The 23,900-nt window shown below is 35.1% G+C and overlaps 1 protein-coding gene across 1 annotated transcript; it reads right to left on the bottom strand.

Annotated features, from left to right (window-relative positions):
- Positions 1-11,680: 11,680 nt before the first annotated feature.
- On the bottom strand, positions 11,681-13,831 carry LOC125850608 (uncharacterized). The gene has a single exon (XM_049530472.1). It carries the CDS (start codon positions 13,829-13,831, stop codon positions 11,681-11,683), a length of 2,151 nt encoding a protein of 716 aa, XP_049386429.1.
- Positions 13,832-23,900: the final 10,069 nt, after the last annotated feature.

Here is a 23,900-nt window from a genome sequence, read left to right as displayed (position 1 = left end):
TCGTTTTTCCTCAGCAACCATTGTTTGATGCAGCCTGTATGATATTCGTGTCAGTGTCCCAATGGACTCTTCATGCTCAAATTCCGCTTGACATATGGCACAAATCTCTTTTGTTTCTGTGGGATTATTTATTCCGTCAGCAACACAATGAATTCTTGTTTTAAAATACCCCAATAATATATCATCCTCCTCTTGATCATCAATCAGTTCACTTGCTGGTTGAGAATCATCTGAAGAATTTGGTGATGATCCACCATTGAAATAGTCTTGTACATGCTGCTGCCTTAAGGCCCTTTCCACTAAATCACGACTGCTGACGTTAATATTTGTGATTCCGCCAGTGTGAGAGTTACTGTGAGGAGTAATTATGACTTGTAATCCCAAAACGAAGGGATGATCGTGTTGTCTTCTTCTAGAAGAACGATCTCGCCTACTTCTAATTCCAATTCTACGCGAATTCACAAACATAAATTGCGAATATTGATGATAATCTGGTGAAGAATGAGAGTTACTCATTGTTCAACACGAGAAAATTCAACAGAAACAATGTTGGGATTTCTGAGTACTGAAGGAACAGAATAGAACGATTTTATCGATTTTTGAAAAGAACAGAGCAGAACTATCAGAAAACAGAGTTTTATAATAACTTAACTCGATGCCTTACCATATTTTCTAAAAAAACTTAACGCGGAAACAAAGTTTGGAAACTTAACGCTGAAGCCTCGAAAGAAAGTAAAGTTTCTTAATTTATTTAGTTCTCCTAATTTCTTTAGGAATAGGATTTAAGCCCATTTAACAAATAATACCATAAATGGAATAACTAACGGCTCAATAAAAATAAATCCAATTCCAAAATAAATAGGAATACAACTTATTATTGAAATAGGAAATATATGACTCACCAGGCATTTCTATAAATAATTAATTGTCACTCAAAACTTATTATAAGTTGGTCCAATCGTAATCATGGATGGAATTAAAATTACTAACTTGAGTGATCGTTATTCAGCGGAAAGGCACTTGAGGTCAGACGATCAAAATTTGAGAAATCCGCCAAATTATAATGTCAATAGGGATGATCCTATAGAATGGATTAAAACAAGAACTCATCAGGTTGTTGTGCTTAAAGACGAAGTGAATAATTCAACGGAAACTGAAGAGATTTGTGCCATATGTCACTCGGAATTTGAGCAGGAAGAGACCATTGGGACTCTACGATGCGGACATGAATATCATGTAGGTTGCATCAAACAATGGTTGCTAAGGAAAAAAGATTGTCCCATGTGCCGAGCTTCAGTTTTGCCCTTCACATCAACAAATATAACTATAGAAATGCATAGAATTTAGAGAGGTTATTTTACTCAGAGGTTCTATTGTATTAATCTGAAATTTTCTTTCTATAATTTTACATATTACATATGAATTCAGCTACAATTCCAATTTATTAACCGCCATGCAGGACATCCCATATTAACCGGAAAACAGGTCATCCCGGGGCACAATCTTGTAAGTAATCTCTGCGGAGCACTTTGTGCACTTGAAGATAAAGGGGTGAGGGGTCCTCCATGATACACTCGGGGAATTTGGATGATGACATTTTACATGTTGAGTTGAACGATCTTGGACAACCTATAATTCTTCACCGTCGTCCTCTATAGTTAAGCATCTTTTCCATTGGAAGCCCCAACAACTCAAAAAAATCCCAATCCATTCTGTTTCCTGATGCTCTGTATCTTTTGGAAATTCCAAAATTGTTCTGCTCGTGTTGAACAATGAGTTAACTCTCAAGCAAATAGGCGATCCCCTTATGTCGAGATTTAGGCATGTTCCAAGTCAAGTTCATCTCGGTGTCGCTAAGCGAACTTGAGGTATATCAAGGGAACTGCTGATTAGTGTATTTGTATTACTAAGATACTTAGAAGTTAGAACAACGACTTTACACAACTTGGTAAGCAACAACAATGTTTAACGAATATCTTCAAAACAAGAAACTTAAAGCCAATTAAAAAACTAGAATCTGAAACAAATCAGAAATCATATAGAAAATATTTTCTCAAAGAAGAAAATCAAGTGTACTGAATGCACATTGTTTCCTTAAGGATATTATTCTTCTCAAGTAACCGAAGTTAATGGAATATATCCCTCCAAGATAGAACGATCTTATTCACCGGTGTATTGGTACTTAAAACTACGGTGTCGGCGAACCATTCAAAGGCAGTAAAATACACTAGAATTTGTTTGTGCAGAATAAAAAGTTCAGAAAATTAATTGTTGAAAAATAAGAGGAAACACTTTTATTTATAGACAACAAATGATAGTATGAACAAATGTTTATTGTGCCTTGTGAAAATGTCACAATCCTTTGCAAAAGTCAAAAGTTATAACCCTTCATAAAAGTCACAACCCTACGAAAAAGTCACAACTCTTCATAAAAGTCGCAACTTTTCATAAAATTCACAACTTTTCATAAAAGTCGCAACTCTTCATTTTCCATTCACAACATTTAAAACCCCAACAATGTTTAGTTTAAAAAGGAAGAGCAAGGGCAATTGATGGTTTATTCGGATAGTGATTGGGCAAGAAGTGTTGATGATATGAAAAACACTTCTGGATATGCTTTTAAACTTCATTCAGGCATGTTCTCATGGAATTCAAAGAAGCAAGAGGTGGTAGCTCAATCTTTTTCAGAAAAAGAATATATCGCCAGTGCTGATACAACTAACCAGGCTTTATGGTTAAGAAAAAGTCTTTGTGATTTTTGAGAAAAAATGACATTGAAGCTATTGTCATTAAGGTTGACAACAAGTCAACAATATCTATAACCAAAAAATCAGTGCAACATGATCATATCAAGCATACAAATGTGAAGTTTCACACTATCAGACAAGCAGAAAATGATGGCGAAGTTAAACTTGTTCATTGTTGCTCAAATCAACAGATTACATATATCATTACCAAGGCTCTTCCCAAGGAGAAATTTGAAGTATCCAAGCATAATCTCAAGGAGGAGTATTAGAAAATGAGATATTTTCTAGATATAGTGACGTCCATGAAAAATTTCGGTAAAAAACAAGTCGAAATCCTGAATCACCAAAAATCTATGGACTATAGCACACGAAAATCGATAAAATCTGTGTTTACCTGCTTTGGGGATTGTTTGAACTTGAAAATGCGCATGTTTTCCACTTGGAACCAACTGGCTCCATACTAAGGTCTTAACGGACGTTCATGAAAAAATTTGTCAAAAACAAACCAAAATCTCGGATCACAAAAAATTCATAGACTATAGCACACAAAAAAATGCAAAAATCTGGGTTTACCTGCTTTGGGGCTCGTTTGAACTTGAAAAATTTCGGCCAAAAATAAGCCAAAATATCGAATCACCTAAAATTCATGGACTATATAGCACACGAAAATCAGTAAAATATGATTTTAGCTACTTTGGAGCTCATACTGGCTCCATTACTGAAGTCTTAACAGACGTCTATGAAATATTTCAGCCAAAAACAAGCCAGAATCTCGAATCACAAAAAAATCCATGGACTATAGCACACGAAAATCAGTAAAATCTGGTTTTACCTGCTTTGTGGTTCATTTGACTTAAAATGCACTATTACTAAGGTCTTAGCGGACGTCCACAAAAAAATTTCGGCTAAAAACAAGCTAGAATCCCGTATCACCAACAATCCATGGACTATAGGACACAAAAATTGGCAAAATCAGGGTTTACCTGTTTTGGGGCTTGTTTGAACTTAAAAATGTGCTCGTTGACCCCTCAGGACCAACTGGCTCAATTATTAAAGTCTTAACTGACGTCTATGAAAAAATTCAACAAAAAACAAGCCAAAATCCTGAATAACAAAAAATCCATGGACTATCGCATACAAAAATCAGCAAAATCTGGGTTTACTTGCTTTTGGGCTCGTTTGAACATGAAAATACACCTGTTTACCCCTCGAGACCAACTGGCTCCATTACTTAGGTCTTAACAGACGTCCATGAAAATTTTTGGCAAAAAACAAGCCAGAATCCCGAATCGCCAGAATCCCGGTAGCACACGAAAATTGGCAAAATCTGGGCTTACCTACTTTGGGGATCATTTAAACTAGAAAATGCACTCATTTTCCCCTCGAGACCAACTGGCTCCATTACTAAGGTCTTTACAGACGTCTATGAAAAATTTCGGCCAAAAACAAGCTAGAATCCTGGATTACCAAATATCCATGGATCATAGCACACGGAAATTGGCAAAATCAATTACTCACATCTTAACGGATGTTCATGAGAAAGTACAACCAAAATCAAGTCGAAAACCCGAATCACCAAAAATTCATGGATTTGGTGCCCGAAGCACCCAATTTTTTTTCTCAAAAAATTTATGATGACCTCCGTAATGAGTTGGGAAACCTTCATGTATACTCACACCATTTTTTAACGCTCGTTTCCGAATTTACAAATCCTTTTTTAAGAATCTCCCTTTTTCGTGTGCATTACCCCATGGATCTGGAGCCCGAAGCACCTACATTTTTTTTCTCAAAAACCTTTATGAGAACCTTTGTAATTAGTTGAGGAACCCTCACGTATACTCACACCATTTTTAACGCCCATTTTTGCATTTACAAACCTTTCTTAAAGAATTGTCCAAGTTCCCCAATTTTTCGTGTGTATTAGCCCATGGATCTGACGCCCTGAGCATCCAAAAATTTTTGCTTAAAAAAACCTTATGAGGACCTCTGTAATGAGTTGGGGAAGCTTTACGTATATTCACAACACTTTTAACGCTTATTTCTGCATTTACAAGCCTTTTCTTAAAAATCTCCATTTTTTTTTTATTTTTCGTGTATATTAGCACATGGATTTGGCGCCCGGAGCATCCAATTTTTTTCTCAAAAACCTTTATGAGGACCTCCGTAATGAGTTGGGGAACCATGACGTATGCTCACATCATTTTTTAACACCTATTTCCGCATTTACAAGTCTCTTTTTAAGAATCGCCTAAATTCCTTGATTTTTCTTATGTATTAGCCCATGGATCTGGCGCACGGAGCACCCTAAATTGTTTTCTCAAAAAACTTTATGAGTACCTCTGTAATGAGTTGGGAAACCTTCACGTATACTCACACTATTTGTCAACGCCCATTTTCGCATTTTCAAGCCCTTTTTAAAGAATTGCTCAAATTACCTAATTTTTCGTGTGTATTAGCAATGGATTTGGCGCCCGAAGCACCCTAATTTTTTTCTCAAAATTTTTTATAAGTATCTCCGTAATGAGTTGGACAACCTTCACGTATACTCACATTATTTTTTTAACGCCTGTTTCTGCATTTACAAGCCTTTTTTTTAGAAATCTCCCTATTCCACGATTTTTCGTCTGTATCAGCCGATGGATCTGGACCTCGGAGAAACCAATTTTTTTTTCAAAAAACTTTATGAGTACCTCCGTAATGAGTTTGGGAAGCTTCATGTTTACTCACACAATTTGTTTAACGCTAATTTCTGCATTTACAAGCGTTTTTTAAGAATCTCCCAAAATTATTTTTCTCAAAAATTTTATGAGGACTTCCAAAATGAGTTAAGGAAACCTTCACGTATACTCACTATTTTTCTAACCCCCATTTGCGCATTTACAAGCCATTTTTTAAGAATCTCCCAAATTTCTCAATTTTTCGTGTGCATAAGCCAATGGATCTAGCGCCCGGAGCATCAAAATATTTTTATCAAAAAATTTCAATGAGGACCTCCGTAATGAGTTGAGGAACCTTCACCTATCTTTATAGCAGTTTTTTAACGCTTATTTCCTCTCTTACAAGCCTTTTTTTAAGAATCTCCCAAATTTTCAGATTTTACGTGTATGTTAGTCCATGGATCTAGCGCCCGAAGCACAAATTTTTTTTTTATCAAAAACCTTTATAAGGACCTCCGTAATGAGTTCGGGAACCTACACGTATGCTCACACCATTTTTAACGCTCATTTTCGCATTTGCAAGCCTTTTTTAAGAATCACCCAAATTTCTCAATTTTTCGTGTATATTATCCCATGGATCTGTAGCTCGGAGCACCAAATTTTTTTTTCTCAAAAACCTTATGAGTAACTCCGTAATAAGTTAGGGAACCTTCACTTTTACTCACACCATTTTTTAACACACATTTTCGCATTTACAAGCCTTAATCCCTAATTTTTCATGTGTATGAGCAAATGGATCTAGCGCCAGGAGCACCCAAAAAAATATTTCTCAAAAAACTTTATGAGGACTTACGTAAAGATTTGGAGAACCTTCACGTATACTCACACTATTTTTAACGTTCATTTACGCATTTACAAACCCATTTTTAAGAATCGTCCAATTTTCTCGATTTTTCGTGTGTATTAGTCTATGGATCTGGCACTCGGAGCATCCAAAAAATTTTCTCAAAAATTTTATAAGGACCTCCATAATGAGTTGGGAATCTTCACGTATATTTCACAACATTTTTTTAATGCTCATTTGCGCATTTACCAGCACTTTTTAAAAAATCTTTCAAATTCCCCAATTTTACGTATATATTAGCCCATTGATATAGCGCCAAGGGCAACCAAATTTTTTTCTCAAAAACCTTCATGATGACCTATGTAATGAGTTGGGAACTTTCACGTATATTCACATCATTTTTAACGCCCATTTTCACATTTACAAGCCTTTTTTTAAAAATCACCAAAATTCTCCAATTTTTCGTGTGTATGAACCTATGGATATGGCGCCAGGAGCGCCCAAATTTTTTTTCTCAAAATACTTTATGAGTACATGTGTAATGAGTTGGGAACCTTCACGTATACTCACACCATTTTTAACGTCATTTTCACATTTATAAGCCTTTTTTTAAGAATCACCAAAATTCTCCAATTTTTCGTGTGTATTAGCCTATGGATATGGCGCCAGGAGTGCCCAAATTTTTTTTCTCAAAAAACTTTATGAGTACATGTGTAATGAGTTGGGAACCTTCACGTATAGTCACGCCATTTTTTAATGCTCATTTTCACATTTACAAGCCCTTTTTTAAGAATCGCCTGAATTCCTCAATTTTTCGTGTGTATTAGGCAATGGATCTAGCACCCGGAGTATCCATAATTTTTTTTCTCAAAAAGCTTTATGAAGACTTTCGTAATGAGTTGGGAAACTTTCACGTATACTCACACCAATTTTTAACGCTCATTTCCGCATTTACAAGCCTTTTTTTAAGAATTCCCTGAGAACCCAATTTTTTTTCTCAAATAACTTTATGAGAATTTTCGTAATGAATTGAGGAACATTCACGTATATTCACACTATTTTTTAACGCCCATTTACACATTGACTAGCCTTTTTTAGAATCGTCCAAATTTTCAAAAAAATCATGTGTATTAGCCCATGGATCTGGCATCGGAGCACCCAAATTTTTTTATCAAAAAACTTTATTAGAACCTCCATAATGAGTTGGGGAACCTTTACTCTCACCATTTTTGTAACGCTCATTTCAGCATTTACAAGCCCACTTTTAAGAATCGCCCAAATTTCCCATTTTTTTGTGTGTATTAGCCAATGGATCTGGCTCGGAGCACCTAAAATATTTTCTCAAAAAATTTTATGAGGACCTCCGTAATGTGTTGGGAACATTCACGTATACCCACATAATTTTTAAACGCTCATTTCTGTATTTTCAAGTTTTTTTTTATAAAAATCACTCAAATTCTCCAATTTTTCGTGTGTATTAGCCCATTTATCTGGCGCCCAGAGCACCCAAATTTTTTTTCTCAAAAAATATTATGAAGACCTTCGTAATGAGCTAGAGAACCTTCACGTTTACCCATAATATTTTTTTTGAACGCTCATTTCCGTATTTACAATTCTTTTTTTAAGAATCGCTCATATAACCCAATTTTTCATGTGTATTAGCCCATATATATGGCACCCGGAGCACCCAATTTTTTTTCTAAAAAACCTATATGAGGACCTCCGTAATGAGTTGGAGAACCTTCACGTATACTCACACCATTTTTTAACGTCCATAACTGCATTTACAATCCTTTTTTTAAGAATCGCCCATATCCCTCGATTTTCATGTGTATTAGCCCATGAATTTGGTGCACAGAGCACCCAATTTTTTTCTCAAAAAACATAATGAGGACTTCCATAATGAGTTGGGGAACCTTCACGTGTACTCACATCACTTTTTTATGCTCATTTTCGCATTTAAAAACTTTTTTTCTAAGAATCACTCAAATTCCACTATTTTCCGTGTGTATTATTAGCCCATGGATCTGGCGTCCAAAGCACCCAAATTCTCTAAAACCTATATGAGGACCTCCGTTATGAGTTGGAAACCTTCATGTATGTTCACACCATTTTTGTAATGTCCATTACTGCATTTACAAGCCTTTTTTTCAGAATCACCCAAATTTCCTGATTTTCGTGTGTATTAGGCCATGCATCTAGCGCCCGGAGCACCCAAATTGTTTTTTTCAAAAAACTTTAAGAGTACCTCCGTAATGAGTTGGAGAACCTTCACGTATACTCATATTATTTTTTTAACGTCCATTTCCGGTTTTACAAGCCCTTTTTTTAAGAATCACCCAAATTTCTCGATTTTTCGTGTGTATTATCCCACGAATCTGGTGACAGGAGCACCCAAAAAAAAATTCTAAATTTTTTTATGAGAACCTCCGTAATGAGTTAGAGAACATTCACGTATACTCACACTATTTTTTTAACACTCATTTCCGCATTTACAAACCCTTTTTAAGATTTGCTCAAATTCCCTAATTTTTCGTGTGTTAATAGCCCATTGATCAGGTGCCCAGAGCACCCAAAAAATTTCTAGAAAAATTTTATGAGTACCTCCGTAATCAGTTGGGAAACCTTCACGTATAGTTATACAAATTTTGTAACGCTCATTTCCGCATTTACAAGCCTTTATTTAAGAATCGCCAAAATTCCCCGATTTTTTGTGTGTATTAGCCAATAGATCAAGCGCCCAGAGCACCAAAAAGGTTTTTCTGAAAAAACTTTATGTGGATCTATGTAATGAGTTGGGGAATCTTCACGTATACTTACACCATTTTTTAAACGTTCATTTTCGTATTTACAAGTCCTTTTTTAAGAATCGCTCAAATACCCCAATTTTTCGTGTGTATTAACCCATAGATTTGGCGTCCGAACACCCAAAATTATTTTCTCAAAAAACTTTATAAGGACCTCTGTAATTAGTTGGGAACCTTCACATATTCTCATACCAATTATTTAACGCCCATTTCTACATTTACAAGTCCATTTTTTAAAATCGCTCAAATTCCCCAATTTTTCGTGTGTATTACCCATGGATTTGGCGCACGGAACAACCAGAAATTTTTTTCCTAAAAAACCTTTATGAGGACCTCCGTAATGAGTCGGGAACCTTCACGTATATTCACACCATTTTAACGCCAATTTCTGCATTTAATAGTCTTTTTTTTCAAAATCGCCCAAATTCAATGATTTTTCGTGTGTATTAGCCCATGAATCTAGCGTACGGAGCACCTAATAGTTTTTCCGCAAAATTTTTTATGAGGAACTCCGTTATGAGTTGGGGAATATTTATATACTCAACAACACTTTTTTAATGATCAATTCCGTATTTAATAGCCGTTTTTTAAAAATCTTCCAAATTTCCCAATTTTACGTGTATATTAGCTCATGGATCTGGCGCCCAGAACACCCAATTTTTTTCTGAAAAACCTTTATGAAGACCTCCGTAATGAGTTGGAGAACCTTAACGAATACTCACACCATTTTTAACGTCAATTTCCGCATTTACTAGCCCTTTTTAAGAATTGCCAAAATTTCCAGATATTTTGTGTGTATTAGCCAATGGATCCCAAAAAAACCTTTCTCTAAAAACTTTATGAGGACTTTCATAATAAGTTGGGGAACATTCACATATACTCACATCATTTTTTAAATGCTTATTTCTGCATATACAAGCCCTTTTTTATGAATCCCCCAAATTCACCGATTTTTCATGTGCATTAGCCTATGGATCCCAAAGCACACAAAATTTTTTTCTCAAAAAACTTTATGAGGACTTTCATAATGAGTTGATGAAATTCACATAAACTCACACAATTGTTTTAAACCCTATTTTCGCATTTACAAGCCCATTTTTAATAATTGCCCAAATTCTCCAAATTTTCGTGTGTATTAACCTATGGATCTGGCGTCGGAGCACCCAAATTTTTTTCTTAAAAAACTTTATGAGGACCTCCGTAATGAGTTAGGGAGACTTCACGTATACCCACACCATTTTTTAACTCCCACTTCCGCATTTACAAGCCCACTTTTAAGAATTGCCCAAATTCGTCGATTATTCGTGTGTATTACCCCATGGATCAGGCCCAGAACACCCAAAAATATTTTCTCAAAATCCTTATGATGACCTCCGTAATGAGTTTGGAACTTTCACGTATACTCATACAATTTTTTTAACACCAATTTCCGCATTTACAAATTATTTTTTAAAAAATTATCAAATTCCCAATTTTTCGTGTGTATTAGCAATGGATCTTCCACCCAGATAACCCAAATTTTTTTCTCAAAAAAAATTATGAAGACCTCCGTAATTAGTTGGGGAACCTTCACGTTTAATCACAATATTTTTATAACGCCCATTTCTGAATTTACAATCCTTTTTTTAAGAATTGCCGAGATTCTCCGATTTTTCGTGTGTATTAGCCCATGAATCTGGCGCATCCGGAGAATCCAAATATTTTTTCTCAAAAAACTATATGAAGACCTCCATAATGAGTTGGAGAACCTCCACGTAGATTTACACCATTTTTTAAACTCACATTTCCATATTTACATGCCCTTTTTGAAGAATCTCCCAAATTCGCCACGATTTATCGTGTTTATTAGCCTATGAATCTGGCGCCCGAAGCAGCCAAAAAAAATTTCTCAAAAAACTTCATGAGGACCTCCGTAATGAGTTGGGGAAACTTCGTGTATACTCACACCATTTTTAACACCCATTTTCGTATTTACAAGCAATTTTTAAAGAATCACCCAAATTCTCCAATTTTTCGTATGTATTGGCCCATGGATCTGGCGCCTGTAGCACCCAAAAAAAAAATTTTAAAAAACTTTTTGAGAACCTCCGTAATGAGTTGACGAAAATTCACGTATAGTCACACCATTTTTTTAACGCTCATTTCCGTATTTACAAGTATTTTTTTAAGAATCACCAAATTCCCCAATTTTTCATGTGTATAATGCCTACGAATCTGGCGTCCGGAGCACCCAAAAAGAATTCTCAAAAATCTTTATGATGATCTCTGTAATGAGTTGGGAAACCTTCACGTATACTCACACTATTTTAAAATGCCCATTTATGCAATTACAAGCCTCTTTTAATGAATCGCCCAATTTTGACTATTTTTCGTGTGTATTAGCCGTGGATCTGGCGCCCATAGCAGTGGCGGATCTAGGATTTAGAGTCCGTGGGTGTCAAATAAACTTATCGATTAAATTAATTTTATATTTGATTAAATTATTCGTCTTTTCGATATATATCATAAAGCAATCAATAAAATATAAATAATAAGATATTACAAATCCACACTCCACACTAAAAGCATGAAGTTAACAAATTTAAAACTTTCAATAATATTACTATTTACTAATATTATAAATATTTAACATTCATTTACAATTGTCCTCGACGAATTTTCATATTCTGAAAACGATCGATAATGACATGCCTTCGCCAAATCACGAATTCCTTGCAAGTTGGAGAACTTGAGATTACCACTTCGCATATGAATAATGAAAGTATCAAGTTGATAGCTCAAATCTCGAATTTTTCCATCATCAAACTCACTTGAATAACACTTTGCTAAAGTCATGATTTTACCTTTGTCAAAATTAGAGAAAGAATTGACCGGATTCAAGCTACCCATCCCAAGAAGCAAATCACTACTCACTACATCAAAACGGTCATTAAGTTCTTGAAGTTCCACATCAATGACAGCAAAAAAGACTTCAACACGCAAGTGGTGCGCATAACTAACACCCGAAGACATACGTTTTGACTTTCCGGGAAAATAAGACTTATCCAACTTGGGAATCAAGATATCATGCACATCACAAAATGAGGAAACATCATTCAACAAAGATTCCCATCCATTTTCCCTCATATCTTGCAATCTCTTCTTTGTAATATTAAGAAACTCCACGACATTAACAATATCTTGATCTTTCTTTTGTAAAATCTTACTCAACTCATTTGACATTGCCAACACTTTCAACATCAAGTGAAGCACAAAAATAAATTTAAATGTTTTAATCCTTGTGAAAAGATACTCCGCTTGATTTCTATCACTTGATGTGGACCCTTCAAGTTCAATCACTTCAAGAACATGAACAATAGATGAGAAAATAACAATAAAGTTATCTAAAGTTTTGAAATGTGATCCCCAACGAGTATCACTTGGTCTTTGAAGCACACGTTCTTGATGTAATCCTTGGCCTTTTTTAACTTCACCGGATTCAAATAATTGCTCTAACTTTTTGGTTTGGTGATCACAAAGTAAGTCTCTACGCTTGAAAAATCCTCCAACAACATTCAACACATTACTAACATGATCAAAAAAGTCTTCAACATCCAAATATTTTTTAGCAATAGCCACTAGTGTTAGTTGCAATTGATGAGCAAAACAATGAATGTAATATGCCAATTGACTATCTTTCATAATCAAAGTTTTGAGCCCATTTATCTCTCCTTTCATATTACTTGCCCCATCATAACCTTGTCCATGTATTTTGGATGGACTTAGTGAGTGAACGGAAAGCAAAAAATAAATCGCTTTCTTCAATGAACATGCCAATGTATCACTAACATGGACAAGACCGATAATTCGTTCAACTACTTCACCATTCTTATTAACAAAACGCAAAACAAGAGTCATTTGTTCTTTGTGAGAGATGTCTTTTGACTCATCAACTAATATACCAAAGTAATCTCCATTCAAGTCCCCAATTATTGCTTTCAATGTTTCTTTTGCACAAACATTGACAATATCTTTTTGAATCATAGGACAAGTCAACATATCATTTTGTGGGGCATTTTCCAATATCACTTTTCCAACATCCGGATGTTTGTCCCCGAGCCATCGCAAAAATCCTAGAAAGAAGTCTTGATTAATTGAAGATTCACTTTCATCGTGACCTCGAAAAGGTAATCCATATTGCAAAAGAAGTCTTGACACATCAATTGAGGCTTCCAAACGCATTCGATACTCATTTTTTAACTTTTGAGAATGCTTATCAATAACAACTTGAATTGATTGATGATGATTTGACAAATCTAGCATCTTGTTGAAACATTTGTCATGAATACTATTAACATCACCAACATGTTTACAGAATCTTTCAAGTGCCCTATTCCAACTCCTAAAACCCGTTTTTGTGTAAAACTCACTTGTACTTCCATGGAAAAAATCATCTTTGAATAAATAACAACATAGACAATAGACAGAATCTTTCTCCACGCTATACTCCAACCATTTAGAATATGGACCTTCAAACCAAATTTTACAAAATTGACGCATTCTTTTTCCAATTTCAGTTGGAGGATATGAATCCATTTTTGGTTGACAAGGCCCTTTTTGAATATAATGTTTCCTCACTTCATCCTTTATTTGAGGGTTATAGTGAGCAATTGGTACCCTTTTTCCTGGATCGGCTTCAAGTGAATCTAAATTAAGGTCATCTATAAGACTAGAAGGATTGACATTCGTACTAGAACTTGCTTGAGAATGGTTAAATTTCACAAGAAACTTCTCCATCTCAATTCACAAAACTAGAACACTTTCCTACAAAAATTAAAATTCAATTCAACTCACAATTAATTCAAATTTAATAGTGTAAGGCATAGTTAATTCAAATTAACATGATTCATATCACACAATTTTTAACCAATAATGTCTTACAATGTTCATTAGAAATTTAGAATATCAAAGTAAAATCAAAACTCTTGTCTAATATGAAATCAATCATCACTGATTAAAACTTAAAAGAACTCAAGAAATAGAAATAAAAAAAATCTTACAAAAATAGAATTGCAAACTTACAATCTATAAAAAGTTGTGGATGGATGGAGAAAAGTGAAAACAATAACACCCAAATGAGGCTTAGCCGCTGAACGGAATGCTAAGACGGGTAGGGGACAGCAACGACAAGAAGTGATTTGGATTCGGAATGGGGTAATGAAAATTTTAGAAAAGTTGAAACTTAGAGGAAGAAGGGTTTGGAAATAGTTGAAGAGAAAGAGAACACTTTTAAGTCAAAGGAGTAATGTAATTAATTTAATTTAAGTCAATAACAATTATAAAAAAATAAAAATAATGTACAGCTGTTTTCCTTAAAAAAAGGGGCTTGGGGCCTTTTTTTTTTTACTTAAAAACGTCAGCAACATTTTTTCAAAAAAATAGGTTCAAATGGGATTCGAACCCGCAACCTCAACCTTCTAAAGTTGCCCTCCTACCATGGCACCACAAGCCAATTTTGTTCTGTGGGTGGCACGGTTTATATTCATATAAATATTATGTATATATACCTATGTATATATAGAGTTTCCGTCTAAGTTCGAGGGTGGCGTGGCACTCCCAAGGCCCTTCATAGATCCGTCATTGGCCCATAGCAACCATTATGTTTACCTTAAAAAATTGTATGAGGACCTCCGTAATGAGTTGGAGAACCTTCTCACAACATATTTTGACACTCATTTCCGCATTTACAAGCCTTTTTTTAAAAATCACCACTATTTCCTGATTTTTCATGTGTATTAGCCCATGGATCTGGTACCAGGAGCACCCAAAAATATTTTTTCAAAAATCTTAATGAGGACCTCCGTAATGAGTTGGGGAACCTTCATGTATACTCACACCATTTTTAGGCCAATTCTGCATTTACAAGCCCTTTTTTAAGAATCGTCAAAATTTATTGATTTTTCGTATGTATTAACCCATGGATCTGGCGCCCAGAGCAACCAAACTTTTTTTCTCAAAAAACTTTATGAGAACCTCCGTAATGAGTTGGGGAACCTTCACGTATACTCACACCATTTTTTAAACGCTCATTTCCGCATTTACAAACCATTTTTTAAGAATTGTCCAAATTTCTTAATTTTTCGTGTGTATTAGCCCATTGATCTGGTGTTCGGCGCACCCAAAGCAATTTTCTAAAAAATCTTTATGAGGAACTTTGTAATGAGTTGGGGAATCTTCACATATACTCTTGCCATTTTTTAAACGCCCATTAACGTATTTACAAGTCTTTTTTAAGAGCACCTAAATTCCTCAATTTTTCGTGTGTATTAGTGTAACGCCCCAAAATACTAACCAAGAGTCGCATGTCGATTTACCGTTGCTTAATTACTACAATATGTTTTATTCGCATTTTGGGAACTTGAAATTTTGCGATAATTGAAAACTTGCTTAACGTAAATTGTGATCGTAATTTAAGGTATTGTATTGGGGCATTTTTATAATGTTCTAATTAGAATTATGTATAACTTTAAAAGGAGGTGAGGGATATATATAGGTGTATATATATAGGTGTATATGTATGCATTTTGGGAAGCCACCTTTTGAAGACAGTTGTTCATGTGATAAACATCACTTTTGAGACTATATTTTGACACCTCCTCTAGTGAAATTCGTTTCCCCTGAAGTCTAAGAACCTTAGAACATTATCTAACCATTTGTTCTTCAAAATCACAAGAGAAAAACTTGGTCCTTTTGGCTGGAACTCGAGACACACCCTTCTCTTTGGTAAGTGATAAAATTTGTTTCTAAGCTGAATAGTGTTTGGTATTTTATGCATATCTAGATCTCTAAAATTTCGTTTACAGTGAATAAATATGATTTGAAAAGCTAATTTGTATACCTACAACTCTTATGTTTATGTAAAACTCTAATTTAGCTGTTATGGATTCGAATTATGAGACGCAACATAGGACAAGTTCTGTCCAGATTTCGGATTTAGAAATCCTATATGAAAAACTATTAGTGTTTCGATGATATTTTTTTGTACAAAATATATTTTGCGGTGATTCTTGATTGTTTGCAACCTTAAGAGATGTACCTACATCTTTCATGAAGGATATACAATCTTGTTTTGCCGTTTTCCATTTCAAATCTTGGTTACGACATGAGGTAGTAGGCGGACCAGAATTATTATTTTGGGAGCATAGTCGTATTTGTACAAGCTAAGCTTACTTGTGATGATAATCCTGTTTTACTTCAACATTATTGAGATACTAGGAATTAAAGAAGTTATTTAATTGTATTTTTAAGGTTGTATATACTCATGAACGAGTTGAGGACCTTGATACGTTGGTTGGTCTACGGTTTGAACTCGCGAAGTTGTGTTGGACTATTTTTATGCTAAAGCATTGAGGTTTGTGTATAAACTTGTACTTGTAGACTTTTTACCTGTTGGTATATCTGAAAGTTATTTTGGTACCTTGGTTACCTCTTGTCACTTTGCATTGTCGTGTTGGTATCTTTTAAGACGTTAAAGACACTCGTGTAACTTGCCCACTTGTACGGACTGTTTGATCACCTGACACTCTTGTTAGGACCTTGTCTTCTTGTGGCTGTGACTTTGCCACTATTGATATGCCTCTTGATTCGAATCATTTGTCATCTTGTGTAATGACCCGTCAGATCAATTTTTGTAAAATTATAATTTTTACCCCTCCCGATAATTTTTCCGAGTCATTTATGATTAGTCGGTGAAGTTGGTTTGGAAATTTTGAACTATTCGATAAGTATAGTTAATTAATTGACAGATAATTTTAAATAATTAATTTTAGTTGGTGGCTAATGAACTAAGTCTATAATTTATTAATATCCTACATTATATGACCCATATTTATTAAAATAAATTAGGGATTTATCACTTTTAGTACATGATTAATTCAGAAAAGAAATAAAAGAAGAGGAAGAAACTAACCTTGGGTGGCGGCGTCCAAGGAGTTGGAACGAAGAGCTTCAGGTAAACAAATTTGTTTAACCAAACTTCAATTCTTCCGTAGGATTACCTTAATTACTCCTTACGAGTGGAATATTATACTATGACAATAATTGAATGGTAAAAGATACAAAAGGGAGAAAAAGAAAATTAAATTGGTATATACAGTAGGTTAGGGTAACAACCTGAAAGTTTGGAATGGGTTTAAATTAATTGTCAATGTTGGTTTTTTTCTTATATTAATACAAAATGTTAGTGCATAGCTACTGTTGTTTTCTTAGATCAAATTTGGATGGCAAATTATCATAATGATTGGTCAAACACTTGATATCCAACGATAGTGCAATAATGACCAAATAGTTGGGAAGTACTGGATAGAAGTGGATTGTTAAAAATATAGTAAAGTTGTCCGGGTGTTCATTCAAGTTGTGATATATTGAGCCAAGTAATGAAATATTGGATGTATTATGTTATGAAAATTATTAGAGTTGTAGTGCTTGGAGAAATTATGACTTAATCCTAGACTTGAAATTTAGGAAATAAGGAATTTGACCTACTGGTTGGAATAAAGATTTAGGAATTTTATTGTACATTTGAACGAGGTTTTGGGTCAAGGCTAGACACATAATTATATATGTGTTGTTAGTTTCAAAACCTTATTGTGCTTATTCACTTGAATAGATTGCATTGATTTGGAATCTCAACGAAATAGGAAGACACAAGTCCCGAAGTGATTGTTCGACTATTTGAGGCAAGTGAATTTCTAAACCCTTGTTAAGTGTATAGAATTCATGTATTTCCTTGTAATATGTGTTTAGGGTAATGAGGCTTGGTGATGGGTTGACTTGTCCACATTGATTAATTCTAATGATGAGAAAGGGATAATAAAAGGCAATGTGATCAATTGTTTGTGTGATGTGTTGAGAATTGTTTGAAAGGCTTGTTGAATCATTGTTGATGTTGTATCCTGATTGTGTTGTTGTGAATTGTGCAATGTTATGAAAATGGTCATCTCTTCATTTTTCGTGTGAACATGTCAATTGCATTGTTCTGAGACATGGTTGTGACAAGTGTTATGTGCATTGAGAAATAATAAGAAAATAAAGAGGATGTACCATTTCGAGGGACGTATCGCGCGCCGCAATGGTTACTATTATCGAGGGTCGTATCGCGCGCCGCGATGGATGCATGGACAGATATGTCCCCCATGGGTCCCGGACTGAGAGACAGCGGGTGTGTATCATTAGGTCAGACATGCATCACTAAACTTGACACTGCATTTCATTGCATTGCACTTCTTTATTATTGGTAAACTTGATCTTGTGTGTTGCTGATCTTGTGAGTGCCTTTCTATGGAACTTGTGACTGATGAATATTGATCTTGTTGTTAAAGATATGAAATTGTTAGAGTGTTGTGTTGAGTTATGTGCTTTGTAAATTGTGAACTGTTAGGTTGGGCTGGTTTTATATGTAGTTGTGAAAGTTCGATTGAGGTGTAAAAAGCACTTGTATTCTATCCCCTTAGCACGTGTTTAGAGGTTTACTTGTTGAGTACCATGTGGTTTGGTACTCACCCCTTGCTTCTACAATTTTTTGTAGGTTACGAGCCTGGATTTTTGTGGTTTTATTATTCTCTTCTTTTCTGAGGCTTCTGGGAGATTTGTGAGGTAGTTGTTTGTCTTCTCAGCGATCCTTCTTACTCCTGTTTATGATCTTGTTCTACTCTAGAAACAATGTCATATGAGACTTGTATTTTTCTTTTGATTCAATTGTAATACTTTAGAGGCTTGTACACGTGACAACCATATTTTGGGGGTATATTTGAGTTTATTATAAAAATTTCCGTATTTTATTGTAATGGTTGAGTTTTAGGCTGACTTGTCTTGGTGGGTTAAGACGAGTGTCATCACGTCCATTTTTGGGTCATGACATCTTGACTCTGGAAATTTAGTTCGTCTTAAGAATGGAAGTTGTCCATTTTAAGTACGAACTAGAAAGCCATTTTTAATATGGTTCTTCGTTCTCTGGATTATTGGGCTTTGACCCTTCTTGATACAGGGCGTCAGCCCTTCTTAATACTTGTTTGTGCTTGGTGTGACGACATGATGTATATATTGGGGGAACCTTGTTGTTGAATCTCTTGGAAAATGATGATATGAGCGTTCTTGACATTTGGATCTCTAAATATCAAACTTGATACTCTTTATATATTGTTTACTTGATTTATTTGTTATGTTTCAATTGAGCTGCCTATGACTTGAGAAAGGTAGCTTTGTGAATCTGAGGGCTCAGAACCTATAGGTTTTACACCACTAAGCTATATGCTTAGTGATTGTTGTTTCTATCATAGGGAATGATTGAGAGGAAGCATGAAGATGGCCATTGGAGATGGAGATTTTGAGAGCCTTAAATAAGATCACATTTGCATATAGGCATCTATATTTTGTATAAACCTTGGGACTTGTACATGATCTATGTGTTGTACATTTACATGAGCTTTGAAGGCATATTTTGATCATGTCACTATGGGTTGTAATATAAGTGTGGCTATATATTTTGTTCTTTTTGGAGGTGTTTAAACCCAAGTCTTGTAATATACTAAATTTACTATTGGTTTGGATGTTTGTGTGAAGCATGAACCAGCTAAATTTGGTACTCGAAAGTTGGTAATATTTTTTTATATCATTTTTAAGTATGAGGATAATATATGCATGAAAATCTTGAAAGTTATTTGCTTAGATTATTTTGAAAGGGTTTGTCCGCCATAAGTTAAAATTCTGCGCAATATTTATTTGACATCAAATAAATGTTTAAATGGGCAGCATGCAAAACCTTAACTATTTCTTTTTTTTTCTTTATGAGCCTAATCCCTCTACTAAATTATAATCAATATGGCCATAGTTGATCTCTTTTAAATGTCACAAGTATTTAATTAGATTTCTTGGTTAAGTGGTAGTATCATTTCAAAAGGGTCGCTACAAGTGTTGGTATCAGAATCTAGGTTTGTGGTTCTAAGACTTTTGTTGTGAATTACTTGTATACTTGTTTGCTTTCGAAAAATGTTCTACATAGATTATTTGTTCACTTACATGGTTTATAATATTTTAATCGCATGTAGAGTGCATATGCATCATGTACATGTCCCTAATGCAATGTGATCTTCCCTTTTGAAGGAATTAAGTTATGGCCTCTTCTTCTGACCGACCTATGGAAGCTCCTCGTGAAGGGTCGGGTACCTCTGTTTCCCAACCTCATGCACTGGAAGAGGTTGGAGAACATTTCTCAAATCAACATGCTTCTCATACTAGTGGGTCTGAAATGGGAAACCATTAGGGTGTAAAAGCTGGTTCACATCCTTATATGAGTCGTGGTACTCTAGCCATTAATCTTCCTTTCCAACAAATGGCTGAATTCTTCCACCACATGGCTGAATCGATGCATGATCCCAATGGGATTAACTATGAGAAAATGAGGAAAATGGGTGGAGTGAAGTTTGAAGGCACTATTGATCCCACTAATGCTGAACAATGGCTGGAGCGCATGAAGAGGGTGTTTGAGCAGTTAGAGTGTTCAGATGTTGCCAAATTTAAACATTATATTTCACTATTACAAAATGATGCTTATGATTGGTGGGTAAATGTTCCGAATGCCAAGGTAAAACCTCATGTTCTTACTTGGGATGATTTTCTTAAAGAATTTTGTATGAAGTATGTCCCACCTGCTTACTATGATGCAAAGAGAAAGGAGTTTTTGAATTTAAGGCAACGAGGCATGTCTATTGCTGAGTACCAACAGAAGTTTCTAAAACTCTCTCGTTATGCTGGAGGTATTATTAAAGAGGAAAAAGACAAGTGCAGGAAATTTGAAGACAGTTTAAATGATTCCATTAAGAAGAATGTGGCGATCCTGCAACATGAGAAATTTTGTAAGTTAGTGTCTGTTGCTTTTACTTGGGAACGACTTGATAAAGAAGAAGCTAGTAGAAATGAATACAGATTCTGAAAGCCTAGACCAGATTTTGGAGGTCCATCCAAAAGGGGGAGGTTTGATAATTCTAAGACTGGTAGTGATAACAAGCCAACTCAACAAAAGCAAAACAGATCAGATTTTTCTACGGCTAGCACTCCAAATTATGGCCAAGGCAAGCCTCGTGTTTCCACTTGTCCGCAATGTGGAAATAATTATTCTGGTACTTGCAGAAGAGCCTCTGGTGCATGTTTTTATTGTGGGAGCTTTGATCATAAAGTGAAGAACTGTCTTAATCCTAATAATGCTCCTTCCTTGAAAACTAAAGGCTCAGTTCATAAGCCTTCTATTAATCCTCCTTAAACTAATAGATGTGCAAGACCTAAAAACACCCAAGCAGCAGGTACAAGTGGAGCTAATCAAGCTAGTGGACAAAGGGCTACTGCACGTGCTTATGTTATGAGGCAGAGGGATTATCAAGATGGACAAGACGTGGTTGTCGGTAAATTTCATTTATTTGGCTTATGTGTGTTTACACTGTTTGATTCGGGTTCTACGCATTCCCATATTTATTCATCACTTGTTCTTCCTGAAAATGTGAAATATGTGAGACTTAATTATGATGTGATATGTCGCCCAGAGCACCTAAAATATTTTTCTCAGAAAACTTTATGAGGACCTCCGTAATGAGTTGTGGAACCTTCACGTATACTCACGCCATTTTTATAACGCACAATTCTAAATTTACAATCTTTTTTTAAGAATCACCCAAATTTCCCAATTTTTCGTATGTATTAGCCCACGAATTTGGAGTCGGAACACTCAAAATATTTTTCTCAAAAAACTTACTGAGGACCTCGTAATGAGTTAGGGAACCTTCACGTATACTCACACCATTTTTTAACGCCCATTTCTGCATTTACAAAGCCTTTTTTTTATGAATTCCCCGATTTTTCATGTGTAAATCTAGCGCCCGTAGCACCAAATATTTCTTTCCTCAAAAAATATTTTGAGGACCTCCGTAATGAGTTCGAAAATCTTCACGTATACTAACACCATTTTTATAACTCCCATTTCCACATTTACAATCTCTTTTTTAAGAATCGCCCAACTTTCCCAATTTTTCGTGTGTATTAGCCCATAGATTTGAGGCCCAGAGCACCCAAAAAAAAATCTCAAAAAACTTTATGAGCACCTTTGCAATGAGTTGGGGAACCTTCATGTATACTCACTCTATTTTTTAACGCCCATTTTCGTTTTTACATGCTATTTTTTAAGAATCACCCAAATTCCCCGATTTTCCTGTGTATTAGCCCATGGATCTGACGCCCAGAGCATCCAAAATATTTTTATCAAAAAACTTTATGAGGACCTCCGTAATAAGTTGGAAAACCTTCACGTATACTCACACCATTTTTTTAACGTCTATTTCCGCATTTACAACTCTTTTTGAAGAATCACCCAAATTCTTTAATTTTTTGTGTGTTATAGCCCGTGGATCTAGCGCCCGGAGCACCCAATTTTTTTTTCTTATGAGGACCTCCATAATAAGTTGGAGAACCTTAACATATACTCAAACCATTTTTTTAACGTCCATTTTCGCATTTACAAACCTTTTTTTAAGAATCGTTCAAATTTCTCAATTTTTCGTGTGTTGGTGCCCATGGATCTGGCACCAGGAGCACCCAAAGAAATTATCTCAAAAAACTTTATGAGGACCTTCGTAATGTGTTGGGGAACCTTCACGTATACTCACACAATTTTTTAACGCCCATTTCTGCATTTACAAGTCCTTTTTTAAGAATCGTCCAAATTTCCCACAATTTTTCGTGTGTATTAGCCCATGACTCTGGCGCCCGGAGCACCCAAAAAATTTTTTCTCAAAAAACTTTATGGAACCTCTGTAATGAGTTGGGAACTTCACTTGTACTCACATCATTTTTTAACGCACATTTCCGCATTTACAAGCCATTTTTAAAGAATTGCCCAAATTTCCTAATTTTTTGTGTGTATCAGCCCATGAATGAGGCACCTGGAGCACTATAAGAATCGCCCACAATTTTATCTCGATGGAAAGATACTACAAGGTTTGGAATTAGTGATATCAGTCTTGGGTGGGATCCGTATCTGTCATGGATTGCTTGCATGGAAAGAAATTGAGTCATAGTTTGAAATTTTTGGAGGCAACAATGTATTTGCTAAGAAAATATTGATACGAGTGACAATTGACAATAAGGTAAATGACTGATGTGCTTATGATATTTATTAGTATTAATAGTGTTGGCTTTAGTGGAGTACTGTGAAGAGTATATGGAGTCTTATAAATCGAGTATGGGTACGATCGTAATAGGACCAGACCAGGTGGATTGTAGGTAGATAAAAATCAATGGGATGAAGTCAACTGAATGAAAATGTTTAATATGGACTATTTGGAGGGATTCTTTAGTGTATTCAACATTGGTTCCATATATACTTATGTGATCACCTATTTTTTCCTAGACATGATTTGGAGTATGATTCACTATCTATGCACATGCATGTTTTCACTTCTATGGGTGGATCCCTAGCGGTTGATCGGGTGTATCGATCTTGCGATGTCCTCTTGGCATAGTAGGATGCTTGAGCTGACTTGATTATTTTAGATATGACACATTTGGTATTGTCTTGAAACAGTTGAAGTATTCCAGTGGTTCTACATGCACAACCTTGCTTAAGAGAATTTATAGAAGTGTTACCATGGATACTTACAGTTGTCTGATAGTCTTAATATTTATCTCATCGTTGAGGTCACGTTTTAGATATATGTGATTGGATGTAGGGACTGTTAGGTCTAGTTCTATCGTTCTTAAGGATTGTCTACAATCACGACTACTAATTTAGCATTATGACAGTGTTGTTAAAGATTTTGTATGC

The sequence above is a fragment of the Solanum stenotomum genome, unplaced genomic scaffold (genome assembly GCF_019186545.1).
Source record: "Solanum stenotomum isolate F172 unplaced genomic scaffold, ASM1918654v1 scaffold18203, whole genome shotgun sequence".
In the NCBI taxonomy this organism is placed as follows: domain Eukaryota; kingdom Viridiplantae; phylum Streptophyta; class Magnoliopsida; order Solanales; family Solanaceae; genus Solanum; species Solanum stenotomum.
Note: the sequence above shows the minus strand (reverse complement) of the source record. Positions and strands in the feature narration are given on the sequence as shown.

Coding starts and splice junctions, on each gene's coding strand:
- LOC125850608 (XM_049530472.1), bottom strand. CDS start 13,831: ATGGAGAAGTTTCTTGTGAAATTTAACCATTCTCAAGCAAGTTCTAGT.